At 41.1% G+C, this 20,895-nt stretch overlaps 1 protein-coding gene across 2 annotated transcripts in view; it reads right to left on the minus strand.

Moving 5' to 3' along the window:
* Window positions 1-16,846: 16,846 nt before the first annotated feature.
* Window positions 16,847-20,895, minus strand: part of SNAP25 (synaptosome associated protein 25) — a 61,762-nt gene continuing 57,713 nt past the window's right edge. For both annotated transcript variants that reach the window (XM_041474078.1, XM_041474079.1), the window contains exon 8: window positions 16,847-18,155. In XM_041474078.1, the coding sequence (XP_041330012.1) occupies window positions 18,087-18,155 (69 nt within the window). In that variant the 3' untranslated portion in view covers window positions 16,847-18,086. The remainder of the gene's footprint in view (window positions 18,156-20,895) is intronic.

The following is a 20,895-nucleotide window of genomic DNA, read 5'->3' on the forward strand; positions in this document are numbered from 1 at the left end:
TGTGTGTTTCCATAATAAAAAAGTCTGGGCTCGCTTCAATAGGTGCTTGTTAGCATGGTTCAACACTTTTATATTTGCATGCTGATCACAAAGGCAGTAGCTGGTCATGGACTCTAATCTCATAGTGAGTCATTTTGACCTCCTGTATTTCACAGGCAAAGTGGCTGTGACTTTACAGCCAAAGGGACACAATCTCCAGAAGGCTCCAACCACTACCTTTGTAAAAGAAACAGCAGCATTCAGATATCTGCACTCCCCACAGACTGGTTCAAAGCAAAAACCACCAGTCATCTCTGACAGTCATCCCGTGGTGGGCTTGTGGTTTTCTAACTGCTTCATGCCCACTCACAGCTCCCTGGTGCTGTGACTCAGCTGCAGGAATGCTTTTGTGCCTGGCCTAGAGCTACACGTGTCACTGTGCTGTTGTCAATCCACATCCGGGCAGTGCTCTTGCTTCTGATAGATTTTGGTTCCTTGGTGTGACCTCTGAGCAGGGCGAGCCAGGGAAGCTCTGCACAGGCTCCTGCTCGTCCTGAGCCTTCTGTGAAAGGGAGGGTGTTGGCTCTTTTGTCCTTGCTGAGCTTCCTGTGTGCTCCAGCCTCTCTGCTGCCTGACAGGCTGTCCCTACTGGTTTTTCTTAGTTCCATTGCAGCTAGCAGAGCCAGAAACACAGTTTCCTCTGGAAAAAATAAGCATTCCGACTCTCCAATTTCTTGCATGTTTTCTCTTGCATGTGTGCACTTCCCTGCCAGTGGTGCTGGGGTGTCTTATCACTGTAGCTGATCCTGTGCTTGAGTGTCTTTGGTGTTTTCTGTATCAGTGTATTGTGTCAGCAGAATTTCATTGGAAAAAGAAGAAAAGTGTCTTTGTATTTTCCTGGATAGTTTGTTCCATTAGCTTTATTAGTTGAATATGGGAATCTTGAGGGCAGAATTGACAAAAGTCAACTATTCAATATGCTCTCAGAATTCAATGCTATAGTCAATAACCTGCTTGCTAAAAGAAAAAGTTCTGGGGAAAAAGTATATTTTGTTGCTGAAGTGCTCTTGTAATGAAAACATGGGAGTTTTGCACAAAGAAGAAAATAAAGTAAAACAAAATAGCAAAGTCCTTTTTGTTGCTGCGGTTTTAGTAGCACAGAGCAAATGAATGTTTAACATGAAAGAAAATATAGATAAGATTAAAGTAATCATTAACTAAACCAGCTTCACTGCAGGAACTTGATTGGATCCATTTAAGACTACTGCATTATGATATCTGCCTCTTCAGACTGTGTGCCTGGTTAAAATACAGTGAAGCACTACTCCATCTCCCAAGGATATGAAGAAAGTAGGATTGCTGCAGGGGTTTTGAGAAAAAGATCTGGTGCTCTGTAATTTGAGTGTTTAGACACTTTGAGTGGGCTCATTAAATTAAAGGTTGCTTAATAAGAAAGAGCATTAAGTGGCTGCCTAAAGTTACTATATAGCAGTTACAAGGATTTTTAAGGAATATATTCTATAGGTGTATTTGAAAGTTTTGGTGTAATTCTGTTTAAAATTCAGGTAAGAAACTTGTGGAGAACAGAACTGTATGGAACTAGAAATGAATATCAGATATTGCAGGACATAGAATTGCTTTTACCTTTCACAGGACTCTGTAATGTGCGTGATTTCAAGGAGTTGATCAAGAGAGTTCCAGGCTTAGCCAGCCAAAACAAGGATGGATACCAAAAATACCAAAGTAACCTCTGCTACAGTCTATGCTATTGACTTCCACTGCATTATTCTATCTTAAAATATTACATTTTTTAATACACATATTTTATAAGCACAGGGGGAAATCTCTGTTCAGACTGCTGTGTGCAAAGACTTAAAATTCTTTGGCTTGCATCCTCAGGAATACAAAAAGTTACGGGCAATCACAAAATAAATTACCAGGATTTCTGGCCCCATGATTTGTTGGAGAAATGGGTGTTGAGCATTCTTCAGTCTTTATTTCTTACAAATGGTTGCCAATGTTGCTTCTGCTTTCTATCCAGATTAATCCAACCTTTTGAAGTAAGATTTTCAAAAAGACTCTTTGTCAGTGATCTTGTGAATTTAGACATATTTTAAAATGCTGCCATTTCTACTCTAAAATAACTAAGGTGTTTTGTCTGTATTTTGGGACTTTGGTAGTTCCCATCTTGAACCCAAATGAAAGCCCTCCTTTTTTTCTCTCCTTACATTGCTCTGACCTTGTGAAAGACATCCAGAAGTATAGAAAGCCTGACAACATTCTTAGAGCTCTCTGAAGATCTGATTCCCTTCATCCCAGTAGTAGCTTTACTATTATTTGTTGTATTGATCTTTGTCCCTTGATGTTTTTAGGGAGCTGCTTCAGGTGGTGTTCGTCTCTCTGGATTCTCAGGTGCCTGTTGTACATTGTTGTTCCTAGGAAGGCCTCTGAACCATTGTGGTGGCAAACACAGCAGAAAGGAACTGGAAACAAATCTGATTAAAAGGGCAGTAGTGTGCAGGCAGCTTTTGTCTAATGCACAGCAACATCTGAGGCAGTCAAGGTCCCTCTTTGGCTGTGATTGTAGAGTATGAACCACCAGAAGGCAGCTGAGCATTAGACTGCTCCAAGAGTTAGGACAAAAGATTAACAGAGTCTCTGAGATCTGTATCAGGAAACTGGGCAATCTGTGAGTTTGGGTGAGATACTTCTCTATTCTTTAATAAAATTCCATTTTCTAATCAAACCACAATGAAAAATCATAGCTGCTGTACTCTGGTAAAATAAAAAAAAAGAAACCCTGATTGCTTAAATGATAGAAACTAATAGTAAAGATCGAACTCAACCTCAAAGAAGTAACAAGTGAATTAATTTTGATTCTTTCTTCTCATTTAGAAGGGGTCCCTCCTTTTCAGTTAGACTGCTTTATTTTACCTGTTTCATCTTGTTCTGTCAGTCTTCACAACATCAGCCAAATGCATTCTGGGAAGTCATCCACTGCAGCGACCTTCCTAATTTTTTTATTTTGCTTTCATGTATGTGCACGTATAAAAATGTACGTAAATGTTTTGGGTGGGTTTTTTTTGGCTTGGAGCTCTAGTCAAGAGAAGCAGTGATCAGGAAATGTTAATCTTGAGTACAAATCATATCTGCAGTGAAGAATCAGATTTGTTAATCTGCTCAAAAATGTGATGTTTTTGACATATTTGGATCATAACGAAGGTCTTCCTTTACATGTGTGCTTGTGCAATTAATAGAATTATTGTAAGGATATTGTATGTGCAACAGACTAAATGCAGACATCGCACAGCAAGAAACCTATCACAAATTCCTGGTCTTCAGATAATCTGTAACCATAGTTGCAAAATACACATATATTCATGCCTATTTCCTGATCTTGAGTGTCCTCTAGGTTATTAGAGTATGCATAAAGCCACAAGCAGTTGTACCTTTTGATGGCAGTTTTATTTATATCTTTTTCTTGTATTCCTTATAAACCATGGTGCAAGTCTCCATTTTTTTTGCCTAGAAAGTCTGGAGTAGTCATCTACTGCAGTGTTAAATAATCAGGTGTAATGATTTAACTTGGCAGATACACAGAATTTAAGTTTTCTGTTTTGAAGCAGTAGAAATAGGCATACCTATACTCCTGCAAAAAATTCCATGAGCTTGGCTTCTTCCTGCAGTTACAAACACAGGAGCCCCAGTTTTCAGTTTAAAAACAAATAATAAAAAAAAAAACAAAAAAAAAAAAAAAAAAACAAAAAACCAAACAAGTGTACTGATTGCAGTGCAGAGAAGCTTGAAAATAGGAATCTGACAGTTTCCAAGCAGGCAAAAAACTGTAACTATAAAAACAATGGTTTGGTCTACCTTACTATGAAGTGGGTGCACTGGAGGAGGGTTAAAGGTCTAGCATGACTACACTTGGTTTTGAAGCTGTGGGTTAGATTCGTGCATGTTGGGGGACTCAGGTGAAGAAATCACAATGAATTTTGTCCTAACGAGGCATAAGAAGCACATCTTTCACCCCTGATGTGTGAAGTGAGACCCAGCACTGCTGTGTCCATTTGTGCTCCAGCTGCTCTGGGGTTTTCAGTTTTTTTTTTTTTCCACTTCACACTTTCCAACCTCTCCATGTCCATTGCAGCTTGAGGAATTGGACAAACTGCTTTCATCCTCCCCATGGGCAGTGAGTCCAGTTCTTCCTGGAAGTGTAAGCCACAGGAAGCCCAAGGAACAGGCTGTTCTCCTCCACTGTGGTGTCACATAAATAAAACCCAGGCTCCTGAGACCTCTGCTGTCTCTGCAGTGAGGGGACCAGCTGACTGACACAGCCAGAGCAGGAACTGGATTGTGTAAGGGGGCAGCCGATGACCCTGCTGCTCTGGAGGGGATGGCACATGCCATTGCTACCCTGATGCTGTCAGACAAGGTCTCTGGTTTTGTTAGGGCCTCAGCAATAACAGGCACGTAGTCTTTCATGTTTTCTTCTGGACATGAGATTAAAAACAGGACGAGGAAGAAAAGCAGCCAGATCTCAGTAGCTATCCACTGCTAATCCTTGCTGCTTTTCCACATCGTCTCTGTGGGAGAAAGCAAAACACAGGTACTCGAATCTGCATTGGGTTTTATGTCTCCTTTTTCTTTTGGGGGAGAAGTTGCTAGCTGTTGAAGGCAAAAATGGGTCATGTAGCTGCTGCATCTTAAAAATAAAATCTTTGGCAGACTTCCCTGCCTGCAACGTAGTGCACTGAATTTCAATGAAAATCACCCAAATGTACAGAGCTCACAGGCAGCTCCGAATTCTGCAATGGAAAATGCTGCAGCGCACATTTCCAGGCAACTTCCGCGCCATTTGATTTGCTTGTTCATAAATCTTTTCTCAATCAAAGTACTATTATTTTTTGCAGACAAATATCTAGGTTCTGAACTATGCAGCATTCATAATACTATTTCCTCTTCCATGCTCATACAGGGGATGCTGGTTTCTTTGAAAATATAAAATACATTTTTCTGAAAGCAGTCTATTTGAAAGGCAAAAACCAAATCCAAAACCTATGGTTTAGAAGGAGCAGAAAATCTTTATTGTCACTATTTATTGATACAGACACCTATGAAGTCTTTGTCTTGCTCAGATTGTTGAACATTTTCCTTTGGATTTTTTTTTCTTTTTTTTTGCAGTGCTAGTGTCAAAATTGTCAAAGATGTGTGGTAGCAATATAGTATTATTAGATTATTGCTGTTAACCAGGAGGCTGTTCAGCAGCTGCTGTGTTGATGCTGGCATTCTTTTCCATGCTAGCTGGAAGCATTAGTTTATTACTGCCACATTACACTTCTAACATAGCATGCTGCAAAGTAGTGGGTATAAACTCACTGCAAAGTTTGTGTGATCATGTATAGACCATCAGCTGGGCTGGGATGAAATCTCCAGAGCTTCTTTTGGATGTCTCTATTAATATGAAGTGCAATGGAACAAAGACAGCATTTGTTTAAATTCTGTGTTCTTCTGAACAGCCTCAGGTTTTTTGGCTGTTTTCCCTTCACAAACTGATCTTATCCAGAAGAGTTGCAGTAGCAGTAAATTGTATAATCCACAAAAATGGAATGTGTGCACGTGGCTAGAAGTGGAGTCTCTGTACCTCTTCTAGTGACTGAATATAAGTGCTGAAGGGGTAGGTAGAAGTTTGATTCTGGTGTGATCAGTAAGTGAATTTCCTAGTGGAGGGTGCATATCTTTTCACAGGGAGGAATCTCTCCAGAAAGGCTAAAACCATTTCAGTACGTTCCCCTAAAGCCCTGCCACTTGTGTCTGGCAAACGCACAGCAAGTTCTGACTTTCCCTGTCACTGGATAGTGCAGGAGCCTCACAGAAGATGGGGGTGGAGGTGGGTGTGTGTCTTCTTTCCTCTGACAGTCCATTAACATATGATCAGTTCTGTGTCTTAGCCCAAACCTAGGCAGGGGCATGCCTAAGTATAAAGCTGTACAAGAACTGGTGGCTGTGCTTTGGCAGGATCATTTATGAGATTGCTCAGGAATGAAAGTCTTGGTAGTGGTCAGCAACTGGGGAGGTCTCTGTGACCAGTCCATCTACCAAAACTGGCAGTAGAAGGAAAAGGTCTTCTCTGAATGCTCAAATCACATGATTTTACCTGTCTGTACAGAGTATTCATCTGCGTTTGCTATTTTACCAAGTCACTGCAGACAAATTATTATTATATTGTGTATTTTTACATCAATTAGCACCTGCTTCTGTGAAGTTTGCCTGTGGAAAGAAATGTCTGATATCACTGGGCTGTGGGTTGTGTTATCCAAAATTAGCATTTTTGTGTATATCTGAAGGGGATGTTGACCACATTTCAACCTAAATTAATCTCATTTATATTTGTTTTGAAAATGTTAGATGTCCTATTCCTTCTTCCCAGTGGTTAATTTTCCCATATTTATCCTTGCTGGCTTGTGACTGTCTCTGTGCTAGTTGTTTAATTGGCAGCTGGGTTCATTTAAGTTGATAGAAAACTGAACTCTGAAGGGAAGCATGTTATCAAAATGCAGAGGCTAATCCTATTAGGTGAAAGCATTTTTGTTTCAATGGAAAATGATTAGACTGTATCTTCAGTATCTCTTCAGGAGTGGCTGTGGCTGGTTGCTGTTCCTGGAGGCTCGTATTCCTCTGCGAATGGAGAGGCAGAGGAAAAATGGTTTCCCCTAATTGTAAGTGGGGAACCCGGTCTTGCTTCCCATTCTGGAATCACTGCATTATGTTGTTTTTAAATATCACTGCAAAAGCAGTAGGACACAGTGCATGTTGGGAAATATATTAAATCCCCAGTTTTTTATCCTTCCCTAACTGAATCCATTCTGTTTTATTCCTGGCTGTGCCTGCAGCTGAAGTCATGTGGCCGTACATCTGCTTTACACTAACAGGCCCATTTTACATAATTCATTATGTGCAACCACAATGCCCGCTGCTAATCCGGGCTAATCCAGCACTTTCCTGAAGAGCTGCATTCACAAGTGTTTCTTCAGCCTTTCCAGCTCAGCCCTGGACAGCTCTGGTCCGCTGGACACAGCCCAGAGCTCACAGGAGGTCAGGCTGGGGAGTGCAGAGCCACCAGTGCCCATCCCTCCCTGGTGTCTGGCCCTGGGCATGCTCCTCGTCCCTCTGTCAGGGCAGGCTGCAGCAGCTCAAGGAGATGAGGTGCCTGGGAGAGCCAGTACTGACAGCCAAGAGCTGATGTGCCAAGACAGGAGAGCCCCTGCTCTGCATTGGTGACTTCTAAGACAAATCCTGACGAGCACGTGTCTGGGGGAGTGCAGGCTGAGGTGCCTGCTGTGTTTGTGTCCCTGCACAGCCAAATCCAAGGTCTAACCAGAGCACCTGCTTGTAATTCCGGCAAATTGGAAATGCATAGCTTAGGGACAGGGGGTGAGAGGTGGGGGGATTTGTTTGCTTTTTGAGGTTTCTTCATACCTGTGCTGTCAGGAGATGCCTCCTGGCATCTGGACCAAGGGCGCTCTCCTGAGAGGCAGTGCACCCCTGAACACCTGCTCCTGAAGCTGAGGGCTCAGCTGTACTCCCACAGCAACTCTTGAATTTCCAGCTGCAGCTTCAGAGACTCTTCTTTCACTGTTATAGACAGGTCCTAGCACTTCTTCCTTGAAAATTGCAGATGTGAATGTGTTTTCTCTCCTAATTTACCTAAGTCCTTATTCCTGACTAAATTTTTCTTTTCTTTCTGTCCCTACTTTCGTGATATAGACTACGTCCTGGCCCTGCCTGACAAAAAAGAAAAAAAAACAAACCAAAAAACAAAACAAAAAAACCTTCTAATTTTTCTGTTTTGGCAAGTACAGATATTTCAGATGTTTTAGGTCTGACTTTGGTCTTGAGACTTCTCTGACAGAGATGGTGGTGCTGTGAGGGCAGTGAGGCACTGGAACATTTTGCCCAGTGAGGCTGTGGATGCCCTGTCCCTGGAAGTATTGAAGGCTGCCTGGGGCTCTCAGCACCTTGGAAGGTGTTCCTGCCCTTGGCAGGGAAGTTTAAAGCCATGCCATGCCATAGATAAGGATGGGCAGGAGCAATGCCTGCCTACACTATCTGCTGTCAGGAGCAGTTCCAGGTCAATTTAGGGTGTTTTGGAAGAGGATGTGGACCAGAGCCAGATGGATCTCCAGAAGGTGTTCCTTGCCCAGGCACCGAAGTTCTTTAGAGCAAAACTAGATGGAATATCCCTAAGCATTTTCTCAGTGTTGCTGTTAGTTACCCTTACATCCATCTGGTTGTGATGTGCTGCAGCATGTGGGGCTCAATCAGGAGCACATTGGCAGCCAGAGAGTCTGGGCTGTATTCAAACCCTTTCTGCCACTTAAAATACGCCAGTTTTACTGGGGACGCTTGGGACGGGGAGGAATATTTTTCCCTCCTCTGAAGTATTTGTTCAAAGAACAGCAACAACAAACAACCCAAGCCACAAGCTGTGGAATCATGACTTCATTTTCTTGGCTCTCTCCGCACTGTGCTGGGCAGAGGAGTGGCGAAGGCATTTGCAGATGCACAAATACACTTTTGGGACTTCTCCCTGCAGGAAACCATCGCTTCACAGAGGAATGATTTAAACAGTTGTAGTTTGTCTTGACAGCATATTTTCTTTACTCTGGGCTGCAAAAACAACCTCTTTGCTAAAGTTACTCTCGGCTGTGCAAATGAGATTCTGCAGTATATGCCTTTGCAGGTGTTGGCTTGTTGGTGTTTCTTGAAAGAGATGGAGATTGTTAAATAATGGAGGGACACTGTGAAAAAGAAAATATTTTTTCCTAACCAAAATTCCAAAATTTGAATTAAAAAAAAAAAATTAATTCACCTAGAAAATGAGATAGAATTTACAGGGGCAAAAACTCCACAACAGTATTTGATTCAGAAACGCTGCATTTTTGTTGCATAGAAGTTGCTCTCCAGGCCTTTTTGGCACATATACTGGATTTGGGAATTTGTTGGGCTCCTGGTTTTGGAAGGAGTTTGTTTGGTTGATATTGGTGGGTTTTTGCTTGTGTGCTTGGTTGCTTTTATTCTCCATTCCCCATTCCTTCACCACTACTGCATTCTCACAGTGTGTTCCCCCGCTTTTCTCCGTGAGGATAAGTTAGTTTTTTATCCCACAGTACTTCCTATTACTTATGACTGCACCAACACAGCGTTAAATCCCCTGTCAACACTGAAATTCAGCTCAGACAAAACAGCAAGAACCAGGGATGGTACTTTCGAGTTTTGAAATTACTTGACTTTGTTTCAGCCTTGTCTAAATAAACTGTTGGGTTTGGATTTTGTTTGTTTTAATAGAACAATGAAAATTCTTCATGGAGAAATACTTCTTTCAAGAAGAAAAATAGCTCAAAGGCATTAATTCCTTTAATGTAAAAATAGATTTAATGTGGCTGGTCATTTAAGTAAGTAGAAAGAGACTTGAAAGAAAGTACCACCCATGGCAGGGGGATATAAATATCTACGAGGATGTAAAGGATATTCTGTAAGAGATATCAAGGATATTCTGCAAGAGATGGGCCAAACTTGAAGACTATACCAAACCCAAGAGATTTGGAGTTTTTGTGTTGTCACTTCAGTATTCAATTCAGGCTGAAGTTCTGCCAGCAACATCTCAGTGAAAAGATGGACAGGGCTTGGGTTAGAGAGCTGTCCCTTCCTCACCTGGCTGTCTGCCTTTTATTTTTTGCCTTGCCTCAATAATTACCATTCCCAAGTTTGTGTAACTTACTGGCAGCATGTCACTGTCCTTCTGTATCCCTCAACCACTTGTACATTTCCATCATATTTAATTCTTGTAACCTGCGTGATGTGCTGACTTTGTGTGGTTTGGGAATCACAACTTCATAAAAAACTGATTGTAGCACAGTGTTATACAACACTCTAAGAAGATTCCTAATCCTAGAGAGTTTTCCCAGAACAGTGGCAGTTATTCAGAATTTTTGTTTGAAAAGATGCTGATGTGGACCTTCACCTTCTTTGCTTTTCAGAATAATTTTGCTGTTACCTGGACACTGCATTGACTGAAGTCATGTGTCCTAGTTAGTGGATTGAATAATCCAGTTTCTGCTTCAAAACTGGAATTTCAGGTTTAATATTGAAACTACATAGTTTGCTGTGCTGGCTCAGTTTTGAATACTTGCCCAGCAGTCCCTATGAGAAGACCCAGGAAACAGAGAACAAATATTCTGCTTAGCCTGCCATCATAGTTTCACAAAACCTATAAAATCTCTATTATCATCACCCTCATCGTACACTTTGTGTACATTAAAAAGATTTTCTGTGTTTCAAAGTACTTATTGAAATAATTTTGCAATTGTGTTCAGGTGATTCCTACCCCTCATTTATTCACAGCTTCAGGAGTTTATCTTAGGCAAGACCTATAGAACTGAGCATTTCCCGGAAGTGCTTTACAGAGACAGCAAGAGACAGAGTGCACTTCAAATATTTTACAGTGGCTGCAATCCCACTCATCATTTCTCAGGTTTGCTCAGTGTTTTATCAGAGTGGAACTCCAAATGACTAACAACAAGCTTGCTTGTTTTGGACAGTTAAATAAAGGAAGAAAATCAAAGCTGGTACACAGCAATGATATAGTGTTATGTATGTCACTCCTTCAATAATGAGCTCAATTCTCAGCAGCCATTCTCACTTCTAAAACTCTGCAGAAACACTGTGTGTGTTTGACCATAAATAGCAGGTGGATTTTGTTTGGCGTAGGATGACTTGTATCACTGCAAAGTCTCGAGGCAGCCATGAAAAAAGAACTGTGTTCACTCAGGCTTCTGCCCTGTCAACACGTTTGCCAGCCAGACTCAACTAAGATGAACTTTATGGTTAAGAGATGGCTGAAAGAAGATATTCCTGTGCCACTTCAGTTTCTCCCTCTGACGCAGGCACATAGACTCGTGAGCAGACTTGCCCACACACGGTTCCTTTGGCCCAGCTGCACCTTTGCCCATTCCTGCTCGGGCTGAAGCTCGTGGGGCAGCGATGGGCTGTACGTGCCCACAGCAGGGGGTGCTGGCCCCAGGAGCAGCCTGGGGACACTGCTGGGACACAGGCACTGCTGTGCAGGGCATTTGATGGGCAGGGAGAACATCTGGCTGGCACCTCGTGCATAACAAGTCAAGCCCTTCCCTGCAATAAACTGCTACTGACTGAAGTTGAATTAAGGCTTTTTAGTTCTCCTGTTTCTCTTTAACCAGAAATATTTTAAAGGAAGTTAGAAGCAAATATTTTGAATCAGTTACTGAGATACTTTGGTAGTTTTCTCCTTCCCCCAGATTGCTTTTCTTGGTTTATTTTTTACTATTAAGCATAATCAGAAGTAATTAGAGAGTTGTGTCATAATACAGTAATCTGCAATCTATAGGTTTCCAACTCAGTATCAACTGAGACCCTGATCTTACTCAAGTCTTTGCTCACTAAAGTCACTGTCCGTGACCTTCTAGTGGGCGGTGTCCCTGTCCATGGCAGGGGATTGGGGCTAGGTGATATTTAAGGCCCCTTCCAACCCAAAGCAGTTCTATGATTTATGCTTACAGGTCTCCGCTGTGCAGTCCCTGTGCCTTTAAACGAGGTCACTGCGGAACAGAAGGATGTCACAGGGCTATGCCTTGTGTCCTTGCAGCCACAGCAGCACTCTGCTTTGCACCGTGGGTTTTACTGTGTCCATTTTCAGCTTGGATTGCTCCTCCTCTGCACCCTCCTCCGGCCCCAGCCCCTTCCTCTTCTCCAGCTGTCTGATTTACCAGTGCTTCTGGTGGGTGTTTAGGGCTTTAAAACTTAATTATACATCAGTTGCAGGACAAAGAGACTTTCTTTTTAACCTCAAGGCCGAGAAAGTCAACTAATATGGGTTGACTTCTGAGGGTAAGGCTGTAGAGATTGCCTAAAAAAGTAGCAGTTCATTAAGTTTAATGTTCCTGATTAATTTCTTCTCATATTCTAATTTAATCCAAGAAACAGAAATGTGAGGTAGGCACTGAAAATGCAGCTTAGGATAAAGACTTAAGGCTAAATGTCAGAATTATAATCTGTTTCTTCAAAATGAACTTATCTGCATGTGTTTTCATGGTGTTTATAAACTGACTCTAAAACAACCCAGGCTTTTGGTGTCCTGTCATCAGCTGGATTTATTATTGCTGATGTGGTAAAGTCCATAAATCCAGTACAGGGAAGTTAGAATAGGTAATGTTTCTTACAAGCATTTTGCTCAAGTTTGTGTCCTGTTGGTTTTGATGCCTGAAGATCCCCTTAGCACAGTGGGATTTGTGCATAGTCATGCTTTGGAAGCCTCATCAACCCCTCATGAAAGTGGAAATTAACTGATTTGTTCCTTTTTAATGAAATTTTGGTCAGAATTTGCATAGAAGACCTACTGTGTTGTAAGTAGAACTTACAGTTCCTGTATTTAAGGTAGCATTTAACAAATTAATTCAGGACTGCCTATAGTAAAGTTTACTAAATAATTTCAGATATAGTGGGGTTTTTTTAATGCCAGCTTGAGGTGTTCTGAATTTAGCTTAAATAAACCCAGAAAAACAAAACAAAAAAAAACCAAAAACAAAAACCAAAACCAATCAGCCAAAAAAATTTAAAAAAAACCCTAAGGAAAACAAACAAACAAATCAACCAAAACTGTAGTATTGGTAGCTTTAATGAATGACATTTGTGGAAGAAGGGAAAGTGAACTGTTTTGTCTCTGTTAGGAAGGATTCTCCAGTTGTCTCATGGAGAAGCACTCACTACTTGTGCTGTGGACCAGAGATATGAAATTCAGCAGCTGAAGGGGCTCTCATTTCTTGCCCTTCTGTGAAATATCTTCCCGGTGCTTGCCTGTCGGTCCTCAGCTACCCAAGCATCTTTGTTTGCATCAGCCTATGGAAGCTTTTTTGACATTTTTGGATAGACTATCTAAAAAAATTCCCCTGGCAGCACTCATTTTTTGGCTTCTGAGACTGTCGGGGCTGAGCCAGGGCTGCCTCGTAGGTGTCCTTCAGCATGACACTGGTGTGGTGTTCAGCTGTGGAGTGAAAAGCCAGAGGCGTTTGTTTCTCTGGAGCGTCTCCTGCTGAAATCGTGGAGGAGAGAGCCTGACTGAAAGCCCAGGGGTAAAAAAACATGAAGGTGGAGGGATGAGAGGTGAGCAGAATGAGGGACAACAGTGGAGGCAGGTGAATTCAGCACCAGAAGAACAGGAAGGTAACAAGCAGCTGGGTGGGAGCTGGGGAAGCAGGAGGGGCTGGGGAGAGCCAAGAGAAGCCAGGGGAGAAGAACAGAAGTGTGGGGAGCACTGGAACAGGAGCGGTGTGCAGGGAGCTGTGGTCTGGAAGGCGTGGAGCAAAGGCAGCGCACTTTGGGAGCCAGCCATGGACGACTGCCCACAGCATGGCTTTGGCAAGGCGGGGAGGGAGCCCTGATCCCGCAGCCGCCGCTCCTCCCATTCAGCAAGGAGCTGGGAAGCACACCAGGAGAATCACCCCCTCCATCTGCTACCCACTGCTTGACCAAACTGGTTACCCATTGTGAGCAGAATTTGCATGGGCAGCAGTGAACTTGGAATAGATCCCAAATGTGTGGGAAACAGCATGGTCCCACATAATGGTTTATTTTGATTTCCCTCACCGCCATCTTGTGGGGTTAGGTTGGATGGGTTTTTGCGGTTTTTTTGATGTTTTCTTTTTTTGAAAGGGGAGAGGGTATTTTGTATTTACGAAATAACATTCAAAACTGTTTGGTATTTTACAACACAAACATAATCTTTCTTAATACGCTTACAGAGGGATCCAACACTGGCAAAGTAAATTATATGGGACCTGCTCCCCCGACCCCATCCAACCAGCCCAACGCCCTAACTTCTCAGCAGGGTTTCTCTCCTCTGTCTGCATTTCTTGTAGCTGTTTGCAGGTTTAAAAATACTCTGGGTTCCACTAACTTCCAAACAAAATGGCTCAACAGACAGCAGTCACATCCTACACACCTACGCCCACAGACGCACACAGCAGCCGTGCAGATACTTAAGCTGTCTCTAACACACATAATTTTCCTTATTACCAAGTACTCATCTCTTCCCTTTTCAATGCCTTTAAAATTAAAAAGTTATATGTGCACATGTACACAAAGGAGAAGGAAAAGGAGGGGGAAGGAAGTGTGTGGATTAGTTTATCTGCATTCAGATCCCTTAAATAAAAGTCTTTGGTGATCTCTGCACATTCAGGTCCAGATCCAAAGCCTGTGGAGGCTAGCAGCTAGTGTGGCACACAGAATATTTTGGAGAATAATTATCATCTCTAGTTCTAGATTAAAAGTATATCTATAATAAGTGTGTCACATGGCACAGGCATCTCTCTCAGGGGGCACTTTACAGTTTGCTGTGCTAACTCTGGCATATTTAGTTTTCTTCAGAAATGAAGGATATATTTTGTCCATGTAAGCTAATATAATTTACATTTCCTGAAAACAAATTAAAATCAGGCAATATTGATTTTTTGTTATAGTTTTTTTAATATATAGTAACATCACCAAATTTTCAAGAATAATAGTTATTTTTCACTTTACCTTTGCATTAAATCCATTCACATTTTATAACATGTGCTCTGTCAAACCACAAGATGCTGAGTATTATTCATGGTTTCTTTTCTTGCATTGGTGTCACTCCAGATAGCTGTAACACTCTTGAGTTCAAAAGCTCTGCATTTGTGCTACAGTTGGGAATCATTAACATCCTAAAAGTTTTAAGGTTTCTTAGAAGCAATCCACTTTGATTTTTACTTACCTTTTTCAATTTTCTTTCTTAGTTTCTCTCTGCTGAAATCAGGTCAGATATTTGATGAAGGTAATCTTTTTTTTATTTTTTCATGAGTTATTACACTACTTATGATTTTTGTTCTGTTGAGGAATAACATTCAAATATCCTTCCTTGGTTGTTTTTATATTGCCATTTCTCACCTAGGCTAGGAAAGGAGGAGAATGCATGAAGTGAAAGAAGTTTTTAATGGTGGATTTTTAGAGCTCAACGGACATTGTCTTTTTGTTCTCCTTATCCAGATGCATGGTTTATTCAACTATGCCAATTGAGAATATTAAAAACCCTTTTCCCTATGACCACCTCAAACCAACATCAACATGAGGATCTTGCCATCCTAGAAACCATTGGTGAAATGGCACTAAAAGTCTAGAAATAAGAGATAGTTTATCAAGCTTTGTGCCTTTCAATATGGCCATTTTATCCGGGGAGAGTTGAATTCCAGCCCCTTGCCATGTCCCTTTCCTCAAGCAGGTAACTCTGCCTGTGCTTGTTCAGCCTCAGCAAGAGGCTGCAGTGGATCAGGGACCCAGGGGCCAACCAGAGGGAGAAAGGGGACAAAAAGGGAAATGCCACATTGCAGGCAGTGTTCTGCTTAAAGCATCTGGGATTTCCTGCTGTTAAGTCAGCTGCTACACCAGGGATTTGGGGTGCACAAAACTCAACAAACAAAAGCAGATTGTTGTAGTGATAAACTACATGAGGTCGAGCCTTTCCTTGCATTCTTTCAAGAATAATTAATCCTAGAAGAGTCAATTTCCGAAAATATCAGAGAAATTCAATAAACATATTTGCTCAAGTAATTTTCAGCCAGCTCATGGAAGACCCTGCATGCAGTGGAGGAGGATACAAAGGCAGCTGCAATGAAACATTTCAAAGTTTCTGTCCTTTAAGCTTCCCATCTGGCAAAAAGTTCCAGTAGTTTGGGTTTTGATCTTTGTTCCACATGAAAACAGATGTCAAAACATGTTCCTTCACAGCAACAGTTATATTTTTGATCAGCTTTAATGGCTTTTGGAAGTATGAGTTTCTTCCGATAGGGTACATTCTTGTCAAATACAAAAAATAATATGTCCATTAACATCTTCATTTGTTTTTTACCTATTTCTCACCCTTTGCAAATATCCTTGTATTTGCGTGTTCCCATTGTGACGCATTTTCCAATATGATTATTGCCCTCCCCCAGTAGGCTTTGACATCACAGAATGATTGTGCTGTCACAAATACTGGAATGCCCCAACAGACAGGATTAGAAATGGTCAGCAGATTAAAAGTGTTTGCTTGAAGTTTATTCTTTGGTTTGAAATAGTGGAGGAAAATATTTGCATAAATGAATTTTTAATAGATACCAAAAATAAAAAGCTGCTAAAGAAAATGTAGCTTGTCTGCATTATCATGCAATTTTAATTATGCAAGCATTTATGTTCTTTGTGTATTTTGACTTACGGCCATGTGAGACACATGAGTGAACTGTCACTCATGCAGAATTAATTCTAATTTGTTCATATAGGGGAAAAAACCCTGGGAAAATATGATAACGCTTTTCATTGGCAGCAAACCCTAGTTGTTGTTAGTCATTTGAGAAAATTATTGTTAACAGACTATCCAAACTCTGTAGGTCAAAGCCTTCCTTGAAAAAAGGTGTATTAGCACATGACTAAATCCACTACAGGAATGGATTTTATCTACTAAGAACCTATATCCTTCTCTACCATAATATTTATGTCATTTTTTTCCCTTGAACAAGAGAAAATTATTTTGATTCAGTGTTTGGCAATCCGAGCCACCTAATTTAAAATAACAGTCACTCGGAATGTACCAAGTGTAATTTTTCGTGTAGTTACTTTTCTACAGTATTGCAAACCAAAATCTTTAGTTTCCCACGAAACACAATACAAAAGCAGTTTGTAAAGAGTCTTTAGACTTTGCGCTTCTTCTCCCAGCTGAGTTGCAAACAAGAAGTTGTCACTGACACATAGGGCAACAAATGGATAAAGCAAGCATGGATTCTGAGATCTATAATTTTTAATAATCTTTAAACTAGCTACAAAATGTCAATCACTTCACAAACTGACAGGAGACATAAGGAATTTTCATATTACATGCTGTAAATGATATTTATCTCACAGTTTATCTAGAGTTCATTCATTTAGGTTTTTTAATTATTTTTAATTGTCAGCTACTAAACATCTCAGCGATTTGGTGTGCATAGCTCTAGGTAAGCAACAGAGAACTGTACCAATAACAAACCACATGGGGATAGCGACTAGTAAGAGAGAGCCTTATAAAAATTACATTTCTTTGCACCATTTCATATGGTAGTTGTTTCCTCCAAAAGATAGTCTTCAAAAGCAGCAGACAAACCCAATATATTACACTTGTTTCTTTTTGTCTTTGACATATTTTCAGCCAAGCTTTTATTTTGCTGGCAATGGCTAAATGGTGAGTGCCAAATCCCTCTTTTTCATAATTAAAAAAATGATCATGATTAATAACTATATATATATCAACAAGAAAAAAGTGGCACAACTGCAAACTTGCTGGTATAACATAGTCCCAAAAGAGTTCCGAATACTGAGCATGCTTTTGTTGTCATTGTTGGTGTGCTACTGCCATGGGAAAATTCTTGTTTAAGTAGGAGTCTAAAAGTCTATTTATTCCTCATGCATAACTGCATAAATCACATCACTTTTTAGTGCAATGCTTGTTATAGTAATATAATTCCACATTGTCTAATCATGAAATCATAACAACAGATAATGGCAATGAAGAACTGAAGACAGCAGGTTTAAGTGCTTAAACATCATGATACCCAAAGACAGGAGCATGGCAGTAGCTCTGTGGAATGTCACAGTTTTACAAGAACAATACTGTATATTTAAAGGTTAACAGCACGTTTAGCATTCCAACAGTGTTGTCATTCAGCAAACATAAAAAAAAAAAAAAAATGAGAAGGAAATAAAAGGAAAGGAATCCAAAACAGAAACAAGGAAAGGAAGAACCCCAAAAAACATCATAGTGAGCTATAGCCATCAAATCAGCACTATGTACAACCTTTGGAAAGAAAGATATCTAGAAAAAAATAATTACAAGTATCATTTTTGGGAAGCTGACAAACTACACAGGACAACATTTACAATGGGGCTGATATGTGCATGTGTGCAAACCTAGTAGATAAATACCATGATAAAAGCATGAAGGTGCTGCCCTGCTGGACAGCATTAAAAGGAAATGCACTTCTCTGCATTTAACCACTGCCCAGCATCTTTGTTGCACGCTGGTTGGCTTCATCAATCCTGGTTTTGTTGGAATCAGCCTGGGGAAACACAGAGGAAAGAGAGCGATGAGTACAGGGAAGAAAGAGAGTATGAGAGAAAAAAAGAGTACAGGGAAGGAAGACAGTGCTTTGTAGGTAGTTCCATAATTTTGGCTAGGCCACAGAAAAAATGAAAATACTGGAGAGCTGCTCTTTATAGTGGTATTAGGGACCCAAAAGGAGATTACAGATTTTCTGATTTTACTTCATGTGGCCTTTGAGCAGACCTTTTCTGTTTGTGGTCAGCTCCACTGAACTCGTGTAAACGCTGTGCCAGATCTGCAGCTGGTGCTGTCGACAGCACTGGTGGTACTGATGGTAACAGATGGCAGCATGAGAACTGGTGGTGCGCATCTGTGTTTTGCTGGGGAAAAGCTTCAGAACCCTCTAAGATTCAGTGGACCCAGACTGTAGTCTAACTTAGATCATCAGGTACTAGCCAAAACTAAAACTTTGGTCAGTGTAGAGACTCCCGGAGCAGAGAAGCTGGATCATCTGATGTAGGGAATGCTGGTAAAGATAAATTTATTTGAAAAGATCAGCCTGGATATCTTTGCTCTGCATGTGAAAGGAAGGGATTAGGTGGGAGGGGTGCCAGTACTCCAAAGTTCACCAATGTAGTTGCAAGAGAGAGTAGCCTCTTTCATTGGGCAGCAGCATAAACAGGAGTTAAGAAAAGGCAGAGATTCTGCTGTGATTTGAAGCAGTCAGACTGCAGTTTAGTCCAGCATAGACTGAGCCATTACCTGCACTGTTTTCCCTGGGGTAACACCTCCCATGATTATAAAATGCCATTAATAAAATGGCACCACTTGGGAGGTTGGGGAGTTCTCTCTGAGTGGGAAGACACTTGGACCATGACTTTCTGTAGCTCTGCAGAAGTTACTTTTGGAGACTAAAGACACTGTTTTAGCTGACAAAAACTGGCAAAACTCCACTCGTCCCCACGTTGCCATGCCGACTTATTCTAGCAGAGGGACTAGATAGAAAATGGTTTCAATTTTTAAAACCAGACCTGTGGGAAAGGTGAGAATTGTGTTGCTGCTTTAAAAGCATGGGTCCCAATAGCAAACTCTTTCTGCGGTTTGATGGCTGCATTTTGTTAGCTTTGATGATTGTTCCCACATCTCTGGGGTGTATCCCAGAGATGTACAGATTTATTTTAAATCTCCAATTTGCAAAGACAGAATGGTGAAGCAGCTTTCCCACATGCATTTAAGAATCCTTTAAGAATGTTTATGCTGATGTGCAATAAATCTTTCTGAAATATCTTGGGCTTTTCTCTGTAATTGTTTTGGAAAATGCTATGTGTATTTTTAGTGCAGTAGCACATGCCAGCTCCTCAACAAGCGTAAATCAGCAAAACTACTCATTACAAGCCACACTCCTTTATTTCAGCCGTGAGTTTGACCTTGTCTACAACAGTACAATTTTGTGTGCTTTTGCCAAAAGGCTACCTAAAAAGTTAATGGGTTTGGAAGCAGTTACCTTTGTCATGAAATGCATGAATATTCATTGAACAGTGATTAAACATCATGTTCCTAATGATGTTTAGACATTAGTGTCTGGCGGGTGATGTTGCATTGGAGGCAGTGGGATTCTTTGTGCTGACCTTCCCACTTAGGTCAAGACAGAGTGATTTGAGCCCCCTCTACTTTCCTCCCAGCCTCCTATTTATGGTAGATTTTAGGGCCAGGTTCTTCTGGTGATGGTGCCATTTGACCTACTCATCACACTGTCATTTTGGTTTTTGTTCCTTTCTCTCTGATCTGAGGAAAGGATAAATAAAGCCTTTTATTCATTGCTGTCCTGATTACTGTGGATACATCGCTGCACTATGAGATTGCTCTGGTTTGGATGCATGAATTCAGTATAACATAAATCCTTTAGGAGCATTTATGATGCATCCCAGGGTACTTTGGCTTAGCTTTATGATGCACCCCAACATTTTCAAACTGTGCCAGCCAAGGGTCTTTCTAAAGATCATAGTTGACCCAAAGCACAATGCTGCAGCTGGTCAAGAAAACAACCCTGGCAATGCTGTGAGGGGGATGAGGGTCTGTTGCCACATTTCATTGCAGACTGGATGTGTGTGCAACTGAGGTTTTGCTGTTATCCAGCTAACCAATATTTCTGTCTTTTATAGAGGGTTTTACTAATACATTGTGTTCCTTTTTCTAGTACCTCATTACTGTATGCCCTTCCTCTGAGAAATTTGGCTTATTTTTCACTAAGACAGAAGACTGTCTTAGTTTTGTGCTGCTCTCATGATGACTCCTCTGTGTACGATGCAAATCCATCTTTCACAAATGTGTCACTGTTCCTTAGCCAAGGGCCCTGGGTGATTTTATGAATGCATTAGCTGTCAATGTTATTTTGCCATTGCTATACAAAATGCCAAAGTCTGTGAGAAGACCACAGAGCTGTGGAAGACCGGTCCTTCAGCTCACTGCTCTCAGCATGCACTGTTAGAGGTTTGGCCCATGTGCTTTATGTGCACAGAGGGCCTGGTCAATGTTTTCAAAATCCAGATGTTTGCAAGCCTGAGCTGGTAGAAGAACAGTGACTTGTTGGGCTTGCTGTATTTTGGGATAGAATCCTGCAGGCACTGGTAGGGTGCCACTGATTTTCATCCACAGGGCATGTCTCCTGTCACAGTGACATGAGCAGGGGAAGTGGGAACACAATAATGCACGTCCTCATTGCTTTGAGAAAATAATGTATGTCATAGGCTTCATAT

The sequence above is a fragment of the Pyrgilauda ruficollis genome, unplaced genomic scaffold, assembly GCF_017590135.1.
Source record: "Pyrgilauda ruficollis isolate IOZ18807 unplaced genomic scaffold, ASM1759013v1 scaffold31, whole genome shotgun sequence".
NCBI classification, from domain to species: Eukaryota; Metazoa; Chordata; class Aves; order Passeriformes; family Passeridae; genus Pyrgilauda; species Pyrgilauda ruficollis.